This window comes from Salvelinus namaycush, chromosome 13 (genome assembly GCF_016432855.1).
Source record: "Salvelinus namaycush isolate Seneca chromosome 13, SaNama_1.0, whole genome shotgun sequence".
NCBI lineage: Eukaryota > Metazoa > Chordata > Actinopteri > Salmoniformes > Salmonidae > Salvelinus > Salvelinus namaycush.
The window spans coordinates 45,011,727-45,029,169 of NC_052319.1; the positions used below are offsets into that span (position 1 = coordinate 45,011,727).

Here is a 17,443-nt window from a genome sequence, read left to right on the forward strand (position 1 = left end):
TTCGACCGGGTTCAAGTGTGGGCTCTGGCTGGGCAACTCAAGGACATTCAGAGACTTGTCCCGAAGCCACTCCTGTGTTGTCTTGGCTGTGTGCTTAGAGTTGTTGTCCTGTTGGAAGGTGAACCTCTGGAGCAGGCTTTCATTAAGGTTCTCTGTACTTTGCTCCATTCATCTATCCGTTGATCCTGTCTATTCGACAGTTCCCTGCCGCTGAAAAATATCCCCACAGCATGATGCTGCCACCACCATGCTTCACCGTAGGGATGGTGCCAGGTTTCCTCCAGACGTGACGCTTGGCATTCAGCCAAAAGAGTTCAATTTCTCATGGTTTGAGAGTCCTAAATGTGACTTTTGGTAAACTTTTTACTGAGGAGTGGCTTCCATCTGGACACTATACCATAGTTGAGTGCTGCAGAAATGGTTGTCCTTCTGGAAGGTTCTCCCATCTCAGCAGAGGAACTCAGGAGATCTGTCAGAGTGACCATCGGGGTCTTGATTACCTCCCTGACCAAGGCCCTTCTCCCCCGATTTCTCAGTTTGGCCGGGCGGCCAGCTCTAGGAAGAGTCTTGGTGGTTTCAAACTTCTTCCATTTTAGAACGATGTAGCCACTGTGTTCTTGGGGACCTTCAATTCTGTGTATTTTTTTTGGTACCCTTTGGTACCCAGATCTGTATCTTGACTCAAACCTGTCTCGGAGCTCTACGGACAACATGGATACCTTCTTCTTCTTCTTCGTTGGGGTTTTACGGCGGTGTACATACCAGTATTAGGTGCATTACCACCACCTATTGGGCTGGAGTGTGATAAGACTATCAAGGCGTTCTAGATTCTGCACTCTAGTCTACACGACTCTTATTGCTGAGGGGGATTTCAGTTTGTTCTACACTGGTTTTGAAGGGTGAAGCTTAATCCCAGGGATGTAATCTTTCATCTGAACGTTGGTCTTCGATGTTCATAGGCATCTCCACGTAAGACAGGACCCAACCCAGTCACCTCCACGTAAGACAGGACCCAACCCAGTCACCTCCACGTAAGACAGGACCCATTCCAGTCACCTCCACGTAAGACAGGACCCAACCCAGGCATCTCCATGTAAGACAGGACCCAACCCAGGCACCTCCACGTAAGACGGGACCCAACCCAGGCACCTCCACGTAAGACAGGACCCAACCCAGTCACCGCCACGTAAGACAGGACCCAACCCAGGCATCTCTATGTAAGACAGGACCCAACCCAGACACCTCCACGTAAGACGGGACCCAACCCAGGCACCTCCACGTAAGACAGGACCCAACCCAGGGATCTCTACGAAGAGTACATTTTAAGATCTGAGAAAGAAGTTTCGGTAGTAAAATCAAAGGACAGCGATATTTCCATTCTTCGGGATTTGTTCAAGACTCTTTTGCCAAAAGTCCCCATTTTTAGCCCGTGTTAAAAGGAAAGCGATAAGCTTTATCAATTGCATTTCATGGTTAGTGATTGACTCAATGGTCCGTCACACAGCCAGCCAAAACGGTTAGCGATTGAGTCAGTGGTCCGTCACACAGCCAGCCAGATGACAGACATCTCAGAGAGCAGTTAGTAACAGAACGTACCTCATCTCTAAACAGCCGTGACCAACTGAGCGTGTGTAGCTATTGAGGGCATTTTGGGGGTCTCTTTCACAAAAGAACCCCGGGGATAACCCTCGCGCCCCTCCCGTCCCTACCACCCTCCGATACAGACCAAATGCCCACTATCCCAGGCGAACTTTCCCAAAGCATGCTGGGAAAGACAATGGCAGGCCTTCAGCCGATTGGTTCCACCTTATTACCAGCTTGTAATCTTCTCATATCCTTGGGATGGGCCCCGTGGACCAGGAGTCAGAGAGACAAACAGAGTTCCCCCGTCCTCTGATTGCTTTGATGCATTTCAGCCATTTCCTATGAAAGGACTGGCTTGTTAGAGATGTATTGTTGTCTGCACCTGTTTGCCTTCAGGGAGACATGGAGAAATATAGTCATTTGGCATCTGTTAATTTCCCATTAGAGTTCCCATGCACATTTTAACACAGCAGACAGTTCAGGCCTTTAGGTGGTTTTGGTTTTTGTGTTGGGCTGTGAGGCATATTGCCTCAAGGTGTTTGCTCAAAGTCCATTGTATCAAATGTTATGCCTATTATATGTGAGACACATGTACTTTACACAATCTGGTTCTGGACATAAACAAAGGTTCCATTTGGATTTTGACCTTGTGTATCTTGTTACAGATGGACCATAGGGTTATTATCATAGCTTTTTATCCTATAGGCCTACTTATTTATGAGTTACAGTGCATTCAGTCTTGCTGGGCATGGTGTTCTCAACCAACTGACCCATTAAATAATGTTCAGAATGAAATTAAACTAAATTAATAATAATAATATAATTGAGGGATAAAATATTAGGAACACATTTCTACCTATAATATGTATTTTAAATGCAGGTGTTACATGTTAAAAAATCTATATTCAGCTAAATATAACCACCATTTTTTTTGTGTACAACTGAGAGACAGTAAATGAAGCTCCAGTGTTTGGAAAGTGTCAGTACTATGCCATTTTATAGTATTATAACAAATCAATCACTCAATCAATCGATCAAATGTATTTTATAAAACCTCCTTTTTACATCATCAGTTGTCACAAAGTGCTTTACAGATACCCAGATACCCAGATACCCAGACACCCAGATACCCAGATACCCAGATACCTAGATACCCAGATACCCAGATACCCAGACACCCAGATACCCAGATACCCAGATACCTAGATACCCAGATCTCCAGATCTCCAGATACCCACATCTCCAGATCTCCAGATACCCAGATACCCAGATACCCAGGTCTCCAGATACCCAGATACCCAGGTCTCCAGATACCCAGATACCCAGGTCTCCAGATACCCAGATACCCAGGTCTCCAGATACCCAGATACCCAGATACCCAGATACCCAGGTCTCCAGATACCCAGATACCCAGATCTCCAGATACCCAGGTACCCAGATACCCAGATACCCAGGTCTCCAGATACCCAGATACCCAGATACCCAGATACCCAGATCTCCAGATCTCCAGATACCCAGATACCCAGATCTCCAGATCTCCAGATACCCAGATACCCAGATACCCAGATACCCAGCCTAAAAACCCCAAGAGAGAAAGCAATGCAGAGGCAGAAGGTAAAAGGGCTTTTAGAGTGGACTAGCTTGTTCCTCTATCTAAAATTCCTCTTCCAATGAAACCATTCCACAGTGACTGAGTGTCTGCGATGATTGTAGCTAACTCTATTCTTGTCAAGTGAGAGAGAAAAGAGATCAATCACAACCCTAAAATGACCTTTAATTGACTCAATTGAAGTCAAGACTGTTTTTGAAGCCGACACCGATACGTCGTCTGTGGTTGGAGCTAATCTCATGCTGTGAAGCTCCTCTTGTTGTTAATGTTTGCTGTTAGTTTAATCGGCAGGGTGGCCATACAACGATATCCATTTAGACCGTATTTAAAAACAAAATGGGATTTATTATGTCTGGTTTTGTCTGGTTTGTTAAATGCGAGAGATAAAATGGTAAGCGTTTTGATTTAGTTATTTCTGTTCCCGACCCTACTTTCTTTCAATTTGGTATCTGTACGTCCTCTGTGTCAAAGAAATGTCCTGTTCACTCGCTTCAAAGGAAACAGAACTCATCCATGAACCCCTTTCTCTTTCTCTATTTACAGTCATCTCAGGTTGACTGTTTTATTTTTCATCCTGAACGGGGATCATTTGGCCCTGGCATCTTCCTCTCTCTCTCTCTCTCTCTCTGTCTATGCCTCAGGAAATGGATCTGACACAGACAGACCATTTAGCTTCCAGGTGCAGGACCATGGACCCAGCCTCCGTTGGACGGCTTGGCCCAGACGGTAGGCACTCAAGCCCCCATAAAGACTCTAGTATTCCTCTCCTTTGCCTGGGAGCCACCGGTGTCCCTTCCCTGGTCCAGGCTCATCAGAAGGCCCCTGGAGGTTCTGGGGGTTTTAACTGGGAGGCGGATGTGCCTTTCTTTAGTACCACATCAAGCTCACCATTTAACCGATTAAGGGAGGGGTAGAGTATGGGAGGGGAGGGGGGTTGCTTTTCTGCTGGACACCAGGTTCTTTCTTCTCTCCTTCATTCACTGTTTCACTCTCTTCTGTGGTGTGTCTGTGTATGTCTGCGCAGGTGTCCCTTTTAGGCTAGTCTCTATATCCCTCTCTCTCTCTCTCATTCCTTTTACAAAACACAACACAGTGTTTTAATAGGAATCTAATGGTTCTACTGAACACATCATGATTCTATTGATTTCATTACTGTTCTGCCTAATATCCATCACCTCCTGGCTCTAACACGGTGAGACAAGGGGTTTGGAAATCACACACACACACACACACACACACACACACACACACACACACACACACACACACACACACACACACACACACACACACACACACACACACACACACACACACACACACACACACACACACACACACACACACACACACACACACACACACATCCATCCTGGCTGCCTGCACTCTGTTCTCCTGCAGGTGCTGTGGGTGTGTGTTTCCTGTCTGTGGAACTCCATTCAGCCTGGACCACAGTAGCAGGACCGCCCACCGGAGTGTTGGCAAGGAGGAGAAGCGCCTCCACACAAATATTTCACTCACAGAAAGACAGGAGAGAAAGAGAGGAGAGAAAGAGAGGAGAGAAAGAGAAGAGAGAAAGAGAGGAGAAAGGGAGGAGAGAAACAGGAGAGAAATACAGGAGAGATAAAATAAAATGATCTTCCTCCTTCTGCATCTCCCTCTGCTTTAATCATCAACAATTTGCTTTCTGTTTGTATCTGTCCTCACCCCTTGTCTTTCTATCTGTCCTTACCCCCTTTCTTCCTATCTGTCCTCACCCCTTGTCTTTCTATCTGTCCTTACCCCCTTTCTTCCTATCTGTCCTCACCCCCTTTCTTCCTATCTGTCCTCACCCCCTTTCTTCCTATCTGTCCTCACCCCCTTTCTTCCTATCTGTCCTCACCCCTTGTCTTCCTATCTGTCCTCACCCCTTGTCTTCCTATCTGTCCTCTACCCCCTGTATTCCTATCTGGCCTCACCCCCTGTCTTCCTATCTGTCCTCACCCCCTGTCTTCCTATCTGTCCTCACCCCCTGTCTTCCTATCTGTCCTCACCCCCTGTCTTCCTCTGTCCTCACCCCCTGTCTTCCTATCTGTCCTCACCCCCTGTCTTCCTATCTGTCCTCACCCCCTGTCTTCCTATCTGTCCTCACCCCCTGTCTTCCTATCTGTCCTCACCCCCTGTCTTCCTATCTGTCCTCACCCCCTGTCTTCCTATCTGTCCTCACCCCCTGTCTTCCTATCTGTCCTCTACCCCCTGTCTTCCTATCTGTCCTCACCCCCTGTCTTCCTATCTGTCCTCACCCCCTGTCTTCCTATCTGTCCTCACCCCCTGTCTTCCTATCTGTCCTCACCCCCTGTCTTCCTATCTGTCCTCACCCCCTGTCTTCCTATCTGTCCTCACCCCCTGTCTTCCTATCTGTCCTCACCCCCTGTCTTCCTATCTGTCCTCTACCCTTTGTCTTCCTATCTGGCCTCACCCCCTGTCTTCCTATCTGTCCTCACCCCCTGTCTTCCTATCTGTCCTCTACCCTTTGTCTTCCTATCTGTCCTCACCCCCTGTCTTCCTATCTGTCCTCACCCATTGTCTTCCTATCTGTTCTCACCCTCTGTCTTCCTATCTGTCCTCCCCTTTCTATTCCAATCTGTCCTCTTCCCTTGACTTCCTATCTGTCCTCACCCCCTGTCTTCCTATCTTTCTCATGGCAAGCAGGGGAAAGGGGGAAGGGTGGATGGGGGAGGGAGGGAGGGAGAATGAAAGAATTAAGAGAAAAAATGCATATTGAGGCTTACTTCCATAAACATTGCCCCTTTCCCTGGCCTTTTTTTGTGATCTGCTATGAATGGGACATCTGAGGCTTGCAGCCTGACTTAATGCAGTTCGCCAGGCAGCCTTCACCTGTGCTACAAGTCAATTGGTCTGTTGTTTGGTTTTTCCTGGACCTCTGCCCAGCCCTCTGTATAAAGCCATTTGGGTTAGCGTATACTAGGCTATAGCCTCTCACAATGGAGGGAAAAGAGCAAACGTTAACAGCGATAAGAACGTCAATTAGCTACAACAGCACGCCCATACCACCTATTCATCTGTAGCCAGCTAAATGTTTTCAATTACACTCTGTGAGCGTCCATGCGAACACTGTAGATACCTATTGCCTCTGTTTTCCTAATAGTGTCTGAATGAGTTGATACTTATTGAAGGGTGAAGGATTCCAAATGATTATAGGACAGTGGCACGTTCCTGCAATCATGTCACAGTCAGTTTTCAGATGATATTGAATGGCTTCGAGATCAACATTCACTGTCTTGCAAAATGAGACAATACAGCACTGATAAACATTTTGTCTTACCGTATATCAAGTACTAGCATCACCATAAAGCTTCCGGGGTTTTACAGTACTGTATTTTTCACTACAGTACTTTCTCTGTAGCTTTACCAGAGTATCTTTACTGTAAACGCGTAAAGAAATGAATTCATCCTCGTCATCTCTGCTGTGACAATGTCCTCACCTGTCCCTACTGGAGGCAGAGAGCGAGTCACAGACACACAACACACACACACACACACACACACACACACACACACACACACACACACACACACACACACACACACACACACACACACACACACACACACACACACACACACACACACACAAGGAGAATTTCAAGAGTGGCACAGCGGTCTAAGGCACTGCATCTCAGTGCTAGAGGCGTCACTACAGACCCTGGTTTGATTCCAGGCTGTATCACAACCGGCCGTGATTGGGAGTCCCATAGGACGGCGCACAATTGTCCCAGCGTCGTCCGGGTTTGGCCGGGGTAGGCCGTCATTGTAAATAAGAATTTGTTCCTAACTGACTTGCCTATAAAGGCTAAATAATAAATGTATGTCTTGCCAAGCTACATTTAGCTAACGTGTGTACGAACGAGAAAATACAATTTAATTTCCTGCACATGCTTGTGAATTGTTACACTATTCAAGAGTGTAATATGGTTTGGTTGGATTATTCAAATTTGTTTTAGAGGAAAAGTTGCTTGCATTGTTGAATAGCGTGCAAGCTTACTGGCTAGTGGCTAATGGCTAATGGCTAGTGGCTAATGGCTAGTGGCTAGTGGCTAGTGGCTAGTGGCTAATAGCTAGTGGCTAGTGGCTAGTGGCTAGTGGCTAATGGCTAGTGGCTAGTGGCTAGTGGCTAGTGGCTAGTGGCTAGTGGTTACTGTGATACTGATATTAACGGCACATTTGGAGCTACAGAGCAATACTATCACATAGCCTGCCACATTGAAAGGTAAGGTAATACTATCACATAGCCAGCCACATTGAAAGGTAAGGTAATACTATCACATAGCCTGCCACATTGAAAGGTAAGGTAATACTATCACATAGCCTGCCACATTGAAAGGTAAGGTTATACTATCACATAGCCAGCCACATTGAAAGGTAAGGTAATACTATCACATAGCCAGCCACATTGAAAGGTAAGGTTATACTATCACATAGCCAGCCACATTGAAAGGTAAGGTAATACTATCACATAGCCTGCCACATTGAAAGGTGAGGCAATACTATCACATAGCCTGCCACATTGAAAGGTGAGGCAATACTATCACATAGCCTGCCACATTGAAAGGTGAGGCAATACTATCACATAGCCTGCCACATTGAAAGGTGAGGCAATACTATCACATAGCCAGCCACATTGAATGGTAAGGTAATACTATCACATAGCCAGCCACATTGAAAAGTAAGGCAATACTATCACATAGCCTGCCACATTGAAAGATAAGGCAATACTATCACATAGCCTGCCACATTGAAAGATAAGGCAATACTATCACATAGCCAGCCACATTGAATGGTAAGGTAATACTATCACATAGCCAGCCACATTGAAAAGTAAGGCAATACTATCACATAGCTGCCACATTGAAAGATAAGGTAATACTATCACATAGCCTGCCACATTGAAAGGTAAGGTAATACTATCACATAGCCTGCCACATTGAAAGGTAAGGTAATACTATCACATAGCCTGCCACATTGAAAAGTAAGGCAAGGATGTATTGTAAATTGAAAAGTTGATGTACATATTATGTCAATTGAAATCTCGTCGTGGTGCCTCTCCTTAAATGTTTCTTGATGAGAAAAGCCTCTTTGTTGTTTTCTACACCGTAGTATCACCACCCCTGACTTTGATATTAGCTACTTTATTGAGGAAAAATGTGGTGACTTTGACTGCGATATGTGGTTGTCTCACATAGCTTCCTTAAGATGCACTAACTAGAAGTCGATTTGGATAAGAGCGTCTGCTAAATGATTCAAATGTAAACGTTAAAAAAATTATAATAATTGTGTTTTGTTCAGAGAACAGAGCAGGGTTTCCCCGTCGAGTCTGGTTAGGTCTGGTTGGGTTTGGTTGGGTTTGGTTGGGGCGGAGTCCAAGCAGCAGCGTGAGGGGAGAGGAGGGAAGCATTTAACTCCCTTCCCTCTCTGTCTGCCTTGTCATTCTCTTCAGACAGCCGGGGGGAGAAGTGAGTAAAAGGAGTACTGACTCTCACAGAGGATGAAGAGAGAAAGAGATAGCTATCAACAAGCAGAGAACTCTGGAAGAACTTCTGAAACCGACACTGAAACTGATGCTCTCTTACTGACTGATTCTACCATTTTTTCCCCCCACCAGCCAAAGGAGGTATTCAACACCTGACCAGAGGTAGCAGAGGTCAGGGCAATGCACAGGAATGGAGGGTTAACGTTTGACTGAAGATGAATAAGCAGAACTGAGCAACATACTGAAGACTGAGCTTTGTTAGTGCACATTTTTTCTGGTAATCGAAGAGAACCACATTTCGGTGTCAACCATGAACGTTCTACCTAACCCCATGGTCAGGGCCCACCAGGACCAGCCTCTTCTTCTCTGCTCCCGAGACTCCCACCTCCAGGATTTCTCCTCCTGGTGTCCCCCAGGGCTAGGTGCTGATCATGTGAACAGGCTAGGGGCCATGGGGGTCCTGATTGGACATGACAGACCAGGAAAACCCCCAATGGAGCTTAGGAGGAAGATCAACAGCCGGGAGAGGAAGAGGATGCAGGACCTGAACGTCGCCATGGACGCTCTGAGGGAGGTGATGGTGCCTTACGCCTCCTCCTCTACTTCCTCCTCGTCCTCCTCCCAGGGTCCACACTGCAACCAGCAGCAGCTAGGACCCCAACCCGGACGCAGGCTCTCCAAGATCTCTACCTTGGTCCTCGCCCGTAACTACATTCTCCTCCTTGGCTTGTCTCTGCAGGAGATGCATCGGCTCCTTGGGGAGTTCAGTGTTGGGGTGGGGGTTAACGCAAGGCCCGTCCCCAGGCTGCTCCTGGCCGGGGGGTGGCCCCTCTTCGCCGGCCCCAGTCAGCTACTCCTTTCCCCCGAGTCTCTCCTGACCTCTGCCTCTTCCTCCAAGTGTCCTCTTCTGCCCCCTGGCCACTTGGAGGGCCCCATGGTCCCGGTGCAGTGGGGCTCAGCTGGGGCTCCTGGAGGGCCACTCTGCCCCTGTGGCGTGTGCAGATTACCTAGGTTTTGCCACCCTAGCCCTGGACCCAGGTTCCCAAAGTGAAGCCTGTCTGCTACCCAGATCAGATGTGTTCTGGTTTGGTATGAGGTTGTCTTCTGCTCTGCTCTTCTCTTCTCTACTCCATCCTACAATGATTCATTATTCTGAGTGGACGGACTTCTGGTCATGGACACATAAGAGTTTACTTTTGTTACTTTTGTATGAAATTTTGTCTTTCTCATGTCTTTGACTAATTCAGATTTTCAATGTTGAATTTGTTGTAATGGATGCTTGTCCATTGTGTTTCTTGCACTGTGGTAAGTGAAACTTAATATCTTTTATATTTTATAAATCAATTCTATTTTATAAGATAAGAGAAGTTCTAACACAGCAAAATAATTGTCATTTAATAATTACCATTAGATATACAGTTATTAAAACAAATCATATTCGTACAAAGTTATTTCAAAAAGTGTATTTGAATAAAGTTATTTCAAAAAGTGTATTTGAATAAAGTTATTTCAAAAAGTGTATTTGAATAAAGTTATTTCAAAAAGTGTATTTGAATAAAGTTATTTCAAAAAGTGTATTTGAATAAAGTTATTTCAAAAAGTGTATTTGTATAAAGTTTTTTTTAAAGTGTATTTTCTGTAAAAGTGGTTGCTCACACTTACTTCTCAGCTTCTGTGATTAGTGTGTGTGTGTGTGTGTGTGGGTGTGTGTGTGTGTGTGTGCAAATGTGTGCGGTAGTGTGGGTGTATGTGTGTGTGTGTGTGGGGGGGGTGTGTGTTTGTGTGTTTGTGGAAGTGTGGATGTGTGTGATCAACGCACAAGTGTGTGTGTGTGTGTGTGTGTGTGTGTGTGTGTGTGTGTGTGTGTGTGTGTGTGTGTGTGTGTGTGTGTGTGCACCTCAGCAATATCAATATAACCTCTCTCCGTGGTGTCCCTTTCTCATCGTCTCCTCTCCCTTCGTCAGGGATTACAATAATGACTCAAATACTGTTGATCCAGAAGGGATTACAATAATGACTCAAATACTGTTGATCCAGAAGGGATGACAATAATGACTCAAATACTGTTGATCCAGAAGGGATGACAATAATGACTCAAATACTGTTGATCCAGAAGGGATGACAATAATGACTCAAATACTGTTGATCCAGAAGGGATGACAATAATGACTCAAATACTGTTGATCCAGAAGGGATGACAATAATGACTCAAATACTGTTGATCCAGAAGGGATGACAATAATGACTCAAATACTGTTGATCCAGAAGGGATGACAATAATGACTCAAATACTGTTGATCCAGAAGGGATGACAATAATGACTCAAATATTGTTGATCCAGAAGGGATTACAATAATGACTCAAATACTGTTGATCCAGAAGGGATTACAATAATGACTCAAATACTGTTGATCCAGAAGGGATTACAATAATGACTCAAATACTGTTGATCCAGAAGGGATTACAATAATGACTCAAATATGTCTGATCCATAAGGGATTACAATAATGTGTAAAGTACTTCTGATCCGTAAGGGATTACAATATTGAGTAAAATACTGTTGATCTATAAGGGATTACAATAACTACTGATCCATAAGGAGCCCCCCTTCCCTCTACCACACCAAATAGTTAACCAGTCATATTTTGTTCAGCAGTATTTATGGTTAGGGTGAACCGGTCCTATTTTGTTCAGCAGTATTTATGGTTAGGGTGAACCAGTCATATTCTGTTTAGCAGTATTTATGGTTAGTGTGAACTGGTCCTATTCTGTTCAGCAGTATTTATGGTTAGGGTGAACCAGTCATATTCTGTTTAGCAGTATTTATGGTTAGTGTGAACTGGTCCTATTCTGTTCAGCAGTATTTAGGGTTAGGGTGAACCAGTCATATTCTGTTTAGCAGTATTTATGGTTAGTGTGAACTGGTCCTATTCTGTTCAGGAGTATTTATGGTTAGTGTGAACTGGTCCTATTCTGTTCAGCAGTATTTATGGTTAGGGTGAACCAGTCCTATTCTGTTTAGCAGCGTCACCCCAGTCTCATCTCCATTCATCTCTCTACAAGCAAAAGATCAAACCCACCGTGTAATTACTGCCCTTTTGATTACTTCTCCCCACTCTCCTTCGCTCTTTCTCTCTCCTTCGGTCTTTCTCTCTCCTTCTCTCTGTCCCTTAATCGAATTCTTGATGTTTCCTTCTGTGTTAAGGGGCTTGTATGGGCGGTTTGGTGGCACTCATTACACTCACCTCACAATACGTTCAAACGCCCAGAAAATGTGTCTCAGTGAATGAGGTTCACGGTGCAAAACTCCTCACCCCTCTCTGAAGAAAGCAGGCAGCTCCATTTAACTGGGGATAAGAGGTGGTAGGTGGGGACGGTGGGACGGTGGGGCGGGGGCGGTGGGGGTGGGACACCTCACCCACGATAGACAGTAGAGAGGATAGGCAACACAGAACCCTGGGATTGGCCCGCATGAATAATAATAATGAATATAATAATAATCATAATGTTAATAAAATACTCCAAATAATTGCTAGCTGTGAACAAGGCTCTTAGTGGGGGAGACCTGTGAATGGTGGTGGCCGGCTGAAAGAAGGGAATATGTTACGCATCGGGGGGGGACAAAAGAAGAGGTAGATACCATTAAGTGAGATTAAGCCTAATAGGGCTTGATATTCTTACAAGGAAAAGGGAGGAGGGAGAGAAAGGAGGGGTAAAATGAGGAAGGAGAGGGGCTAGATTCAGAGAGGGAGAGATCAAAGTGGGACGGCCTAACTTCAAACCCCTCTGCATTTACATATAGCTGCTTTATGTCTCCTCCTTACGTCTCCAAAGGATTAGTTACCTTGCTATTTCCATCTCTTCTCTTCTCTGGCTACTCTGATACCTATACCCTCCCTCCTCACTCCATCCCTCCATCTCCCCCTCTGTTTAGTCCATCCATGGAGTCTGTTGCCTCTCTTTTTCCCCTCTTTCTCTCTCTCTCTCTCTCTCTCTCTCTCTCTCTCTCTCTCTCTCTCTCTCTCTCTCTCTCTCTCTCTCTCTCTCTCTCTCTCTCTCTCTCTCTGTCTCTGTCTCTCTGTCTCTCTCTCTGTCTCTGTCTCTGTCTCTGTCTCTGTCTCTCTCTCTCTCTCTCTCTCTCTCTCTCTCTCTCTTTATCTCTCTCTCTCTCTCTCTCTCTCTCTCTCTCTCTCTCTCTCTCTCTCTCTCTCTCTCTCTCTCTCTCTCTCTGTCTCTCTCTCTCTCTCTCTCTCTGTCTCTCTCTCTCTCTCTCTCTCTCTCTCTCTCTCTTGCTCTCTTCCCCCCTCTCTCTCTTCCTCCTTCTCAATTCAATTTCAATTCAATTTAAGGCCTTATTGCCATGGGAAACATATGTTAACATTGTCAAAGCAAGTGAAGTATATAATAAACAAAAGTGAAATAAACAATAAAAATGAAAAGTAAAAATTACACTCACAGAAATTTCCAAAGAATAAAGACATTTCAAGTGTCATATTATGTCTATATACAGTGTTGTAACAATGTACAAATGGTTAAAGTACACAAGGGAAAATAAATTAATATAAATATGCGTGTTGTTCTTCACTGGTTCCCCTTTTCAGGTCACAAATCTTGCTGCTGTGATGGCACACTGTGGAATTTCACCCAGTAGATATGGGAGGTTATCAAAATGGGGTTTGTTTTTGAATTCTTTGTGGATCTGTGTAATCTGAGAGAAATATGTCTCTCTAATATGGTCATACATTTGGCAGGAGGTTAGGAAGTGCAGCTCAGTTTCCACCTCATTTTGTGGGCAGTGAGCACATAGCCTGTCTTCTCTTGAGAGCCATGTCTGCCTACGGTGGACTTTCTCAAAAGCAAGGCTATGCTCACTGAGTCTGTACATAGTCAAAGCTTTTCTTAAGTTTGGGTCAGTCACAGTGGTCAGGTATTCTGCCACGGTGTACTCTCTGTTTAGGGCAAAATAGCATTCTAGTTTGCTCTGTTTTTTTATTAGTTATTTCCAATGTGTTAAGTAATTATCTTTTTGTTTTCTCATGATTTGGTTGGGTCTAATTGTGTTGCTGTCCTGGGGCTCTGTGGGGTCTGTTCGTGTTTGTGAACAGAACACCAGGACCAGCTTGCTTAGGGGACTCTTCTCCAGGTGCATCTCTCTGTACGTGATGGTATAAGGGCACAAGGCGAGACCCAGATGCAGACAAAGGAGGTAGAGCTCCGATATTTATTATAACAAAGAGAGTAGGAAAAGGCAGGTCGGGGTCAAGTGAGAGTTCATAAACCAGGTCAGAGTCCAAACAGTACCAGACGATAGGTAGTCTCGAGGTCAGGCCAGGCAGGGGTCAAGAAACCAGGTCCGAGTCCAAAAACAGTACAAGGGGATTGGCAGGCTGGTAGTCGGAAGAGGCAGAGTGGTCAGGCAGGTGGGTTCGGAGTCAGGACAGGTCAAGGGTCGAAACCAGGACTAGAAACAAACAGAGACTGGGAAAAATAGGAGCAAGGAAAAACGCTGGTTGACTTGCAAACAAGACAAACTGGCACAGAGAGACAGGAAACACAGGGATATATACACCGGGGATAATAAGCGACACCTGGAGGGGGTGGAGACAATCACAAGGACAGGTGAACCAGATCAGGGTGTGACAGATGGCTTTGTTATGGTTTGGGAATCACTTCCTTTTAGTTGGTTGTAGAATTGAACGGCTATTTTATGGACTTTGATACTTAGTGGATATCGGCCTAATTCTGCTCTGCATTAATTATTTGGTGTTTTATGTTGTACGCTGAGGATGTTTTGGCAGAATTCTGCATGCCGAGTCTCAATTTGGTGTTTGTCCCATTTTGTGAATTCTTGGTTGGTGAGCGGACCCCAGACCTCACAACCACAAAGGGCAATGGGTTCTATAACTGATTCAAGTATTTTTAGCCAGATCCTAATTGGTATGTTGAATGTTATGTTCCTTTTGATGGCATAGATGGCCTTTCTTGCCTTGTCTCTCAGCTCGTTCACAGGTTTGTGGAAGTTACCTGTGGCGCTGATGTTTAAGCCGAGGTATGTATCGTTTTTTGTGTGCTCTAGGGCAGGTATTCCCAAACTGGCGTAAAATTACAAATGAAACCATCTAGTGTTAGGCGAAATAACAACACAATGTCAAATATAGGTAGCCTTATCAAATAATTAACATCCAATCACATTAACCGTTACTCTCTCGCGGGAATTCCACTAACGTTCTGTATGTAGTCAAACGTAGCTGCTGCTCATTCCGTTTGCACGAAAATTGATAAATGGTTAAAGAAAAGTAAGGCCCACGTCCATAGAGACACATACCAGCTCTACTGGTAGTACTGCTACTACCAGCAGTACTACGCCTACACCTGTCGACGACACAAGTTGTTCTACTTCCACGAGCACATCCAATGCTAGCGTCAGTAATTCTACATTTGTTGTTAGCCCAGCTAGCATGGACACTGACAGTTGTGAATCTGATCATAACTCGATGAAACCTTCACTCTTGCGCAGACATTTTGAATCAAAACATGCCAATTTGAAAAATAAGCCACTGGAGTTTTTGAGTGAGAATTAAGAGAACTTTTCAGTAATAAGACATGTATAAAAGCAACAGATACCATTAATAAGAATGAGCTAGAAGCGTCTTATATGGTGAGCTACCGAATGGCTAGGACAGGCAAGCCTCATGATATTGTGGAGGACTTAATTCTTCCTGCTGCCGCGGATATGGCTGGGACAATGCTGGGGTAAAAGGCCAAAAAACTATACAGACAATGCCTTCATCAAACAACACTGTTTCACGACGCATCAGTGACATGGCAGGAGATGTTTTGAAACAATTACTGCTTCACATACAAGCCAGTGAATTCTATGCGTTACAGCTGGATGAGTCAACAGACGTGGAGGGCCTGACACAGCTTCTGGTATATGGCCGTTACGTTTATGGGGGTCAATTAAGGAAGACATCCTCTTCTGGAAACCAGGACAACAGGAGAGGATATTGTTTTAGGTACTGGACAGCTTTGTGACATCAAATGGACTTTGGTGGTCAAGATGTGTTGGTATCTGTACTAATGGCGCAAAAGCCATGACAGGGAGACACAGTGGAGTGGTAACGCGCGTGCAAGCAGTTGCTCCTGACGCCACTTGGGTACACTGCAGCATCCACTGAGAGGCTCTTGCTGCCAAGGGAATGCCTGACAGCTTGAAATATGTTTTGGACACTACATTGAAAATGGTTAACTTTGTTAACACAAGGCCCCTGAACAATTTTGTATTTTCTGCACTACACAATGATATGGGCAGCAACCATGTAATGATTTTTACAACATACAGAAGTGTGCTGGTTATCAAGAGGCAAATTATTGACAAGTTTTTTTAATTTGAGAGACGAGCTTAAAGTTTTCTTAATGACCATAATTTTCACTTGTCTGACCGCTTGCATGATGATGCGTTTCTCACATGACTGGCCTATCTGGGTAATGTTTTTTCTCGCCTGAATGATCTGAATCTAGGAATACAGGGACTCTCTGCAACTATTTTCAATGGGCGTGACAAAATTGAGGCTATGATTAAGAAGTTGGAGCTCTTCTCTGTCTGAATTAACAAGGACAACACACAGGTCTTCCTGTCATTGTATGAAAACTAAATACAGGCACAGACTGTGTGTGGAAAATGATTTAAGACTGAGACTCTCTTCAATACAACCCAACATTGCAGAGTTATGTACATCCTTTCAACCCTTCTCATTAACCTGTGGTGAGTTATTAACAATTTTCGATGAACAAATAAAGTTTTATATGTAAGATGGCTAAATAATGAGCAAAATGATTGATTATTATATTATTATTTGTGTCCTGGTCCTACAAAAGCTCTTTGTCACTTCCCACGAGCCGGGTTGTGATAAAAACTCAAATAAATTTATCGTATAGTGTGTGTGTGGCAGGCTTACAATGATGGCAAAAAACAACATTTGAGAGTGCACTGACCCAGGTGCTAGAGAGGGCAGCAGCTGGAGTGTCACGCCCTGATCTTAGAGATCCTTTTATTATCTCTATTTTGGTTTGGTCAGGGCATTCTATGTTTTGTGTTTCTATGATTTTCTATTTCTATGTTTTGGCCGGGTATGGTTCTCAATCAGGGACAGCTGTCTATCGTTGTCTCTGATTGGGAACCATACTTAGGTAGCCTTTTTTCCCACCTGGTTTTGTGGGAAGTTGACTTTGTTTAGGGCACATAGCCTTTAGCTTCACGGTTTGTTTTTTGTAGGGTTTATTGTTTTGTTCGGCGTCATTTTTATCAATAAAAATAAAATGTACGCACCCTGGTCCTCTTTTTCCAACGGCCGTGACATGGAGGTTGAATATTTGAAGGGGTACGGAACTACAAAAAGTTTGGGATCCACTGCTCTGGGGCAACGGTTTCTAGATGGAATTTGTATTTGTGATCCTTGCTAGTGGACCTTTTTGGGAACACCATTATTTTTGGTCTGCACAAGTCTGACAGAATCTGTGCAAAGATCTAGGTGCTGCTGTAGGCCCTCCTTGGTTGGGGACAGAAGCACCAGATCATCCGCAAACAGTAGACATTTGATTTCATAAGCTAGTAGGTTGAGACAGGTTGAGCCAGACAATTCATTTATATACTGTGAATGTTGAAGAGGGTGGGGCTCAAGCTGAGATCAGGGTCCAGAGTAACGCCGAGGTCCTTCACA

The 17,443-nt window shown here is 44.6% G+C and overlaps 1 protein-coding gene across 1 annotated transcript; it reads left to right on the forward strand.

The window, feature by feature from the left end:
- Nucleotides 1-9,033: 9,033 nt before the first annotated feature.
- On the forward strand, nt 9,034-9,774 carry LOC120058152 (oligodendrocyte transcription factor 1-like). The gene has a single exon (XM_039006619.1). The coding sequence runs from the start codon at nt 9,034-9,036 to the stop codon at nt 9,772-9,774; it is 741 nt and encodes a 246-aa protein (XP_038862547.1).
- The last annotated feature ends 7,669 nt before the right edge of the window (nt 9,775-17,443 follow it).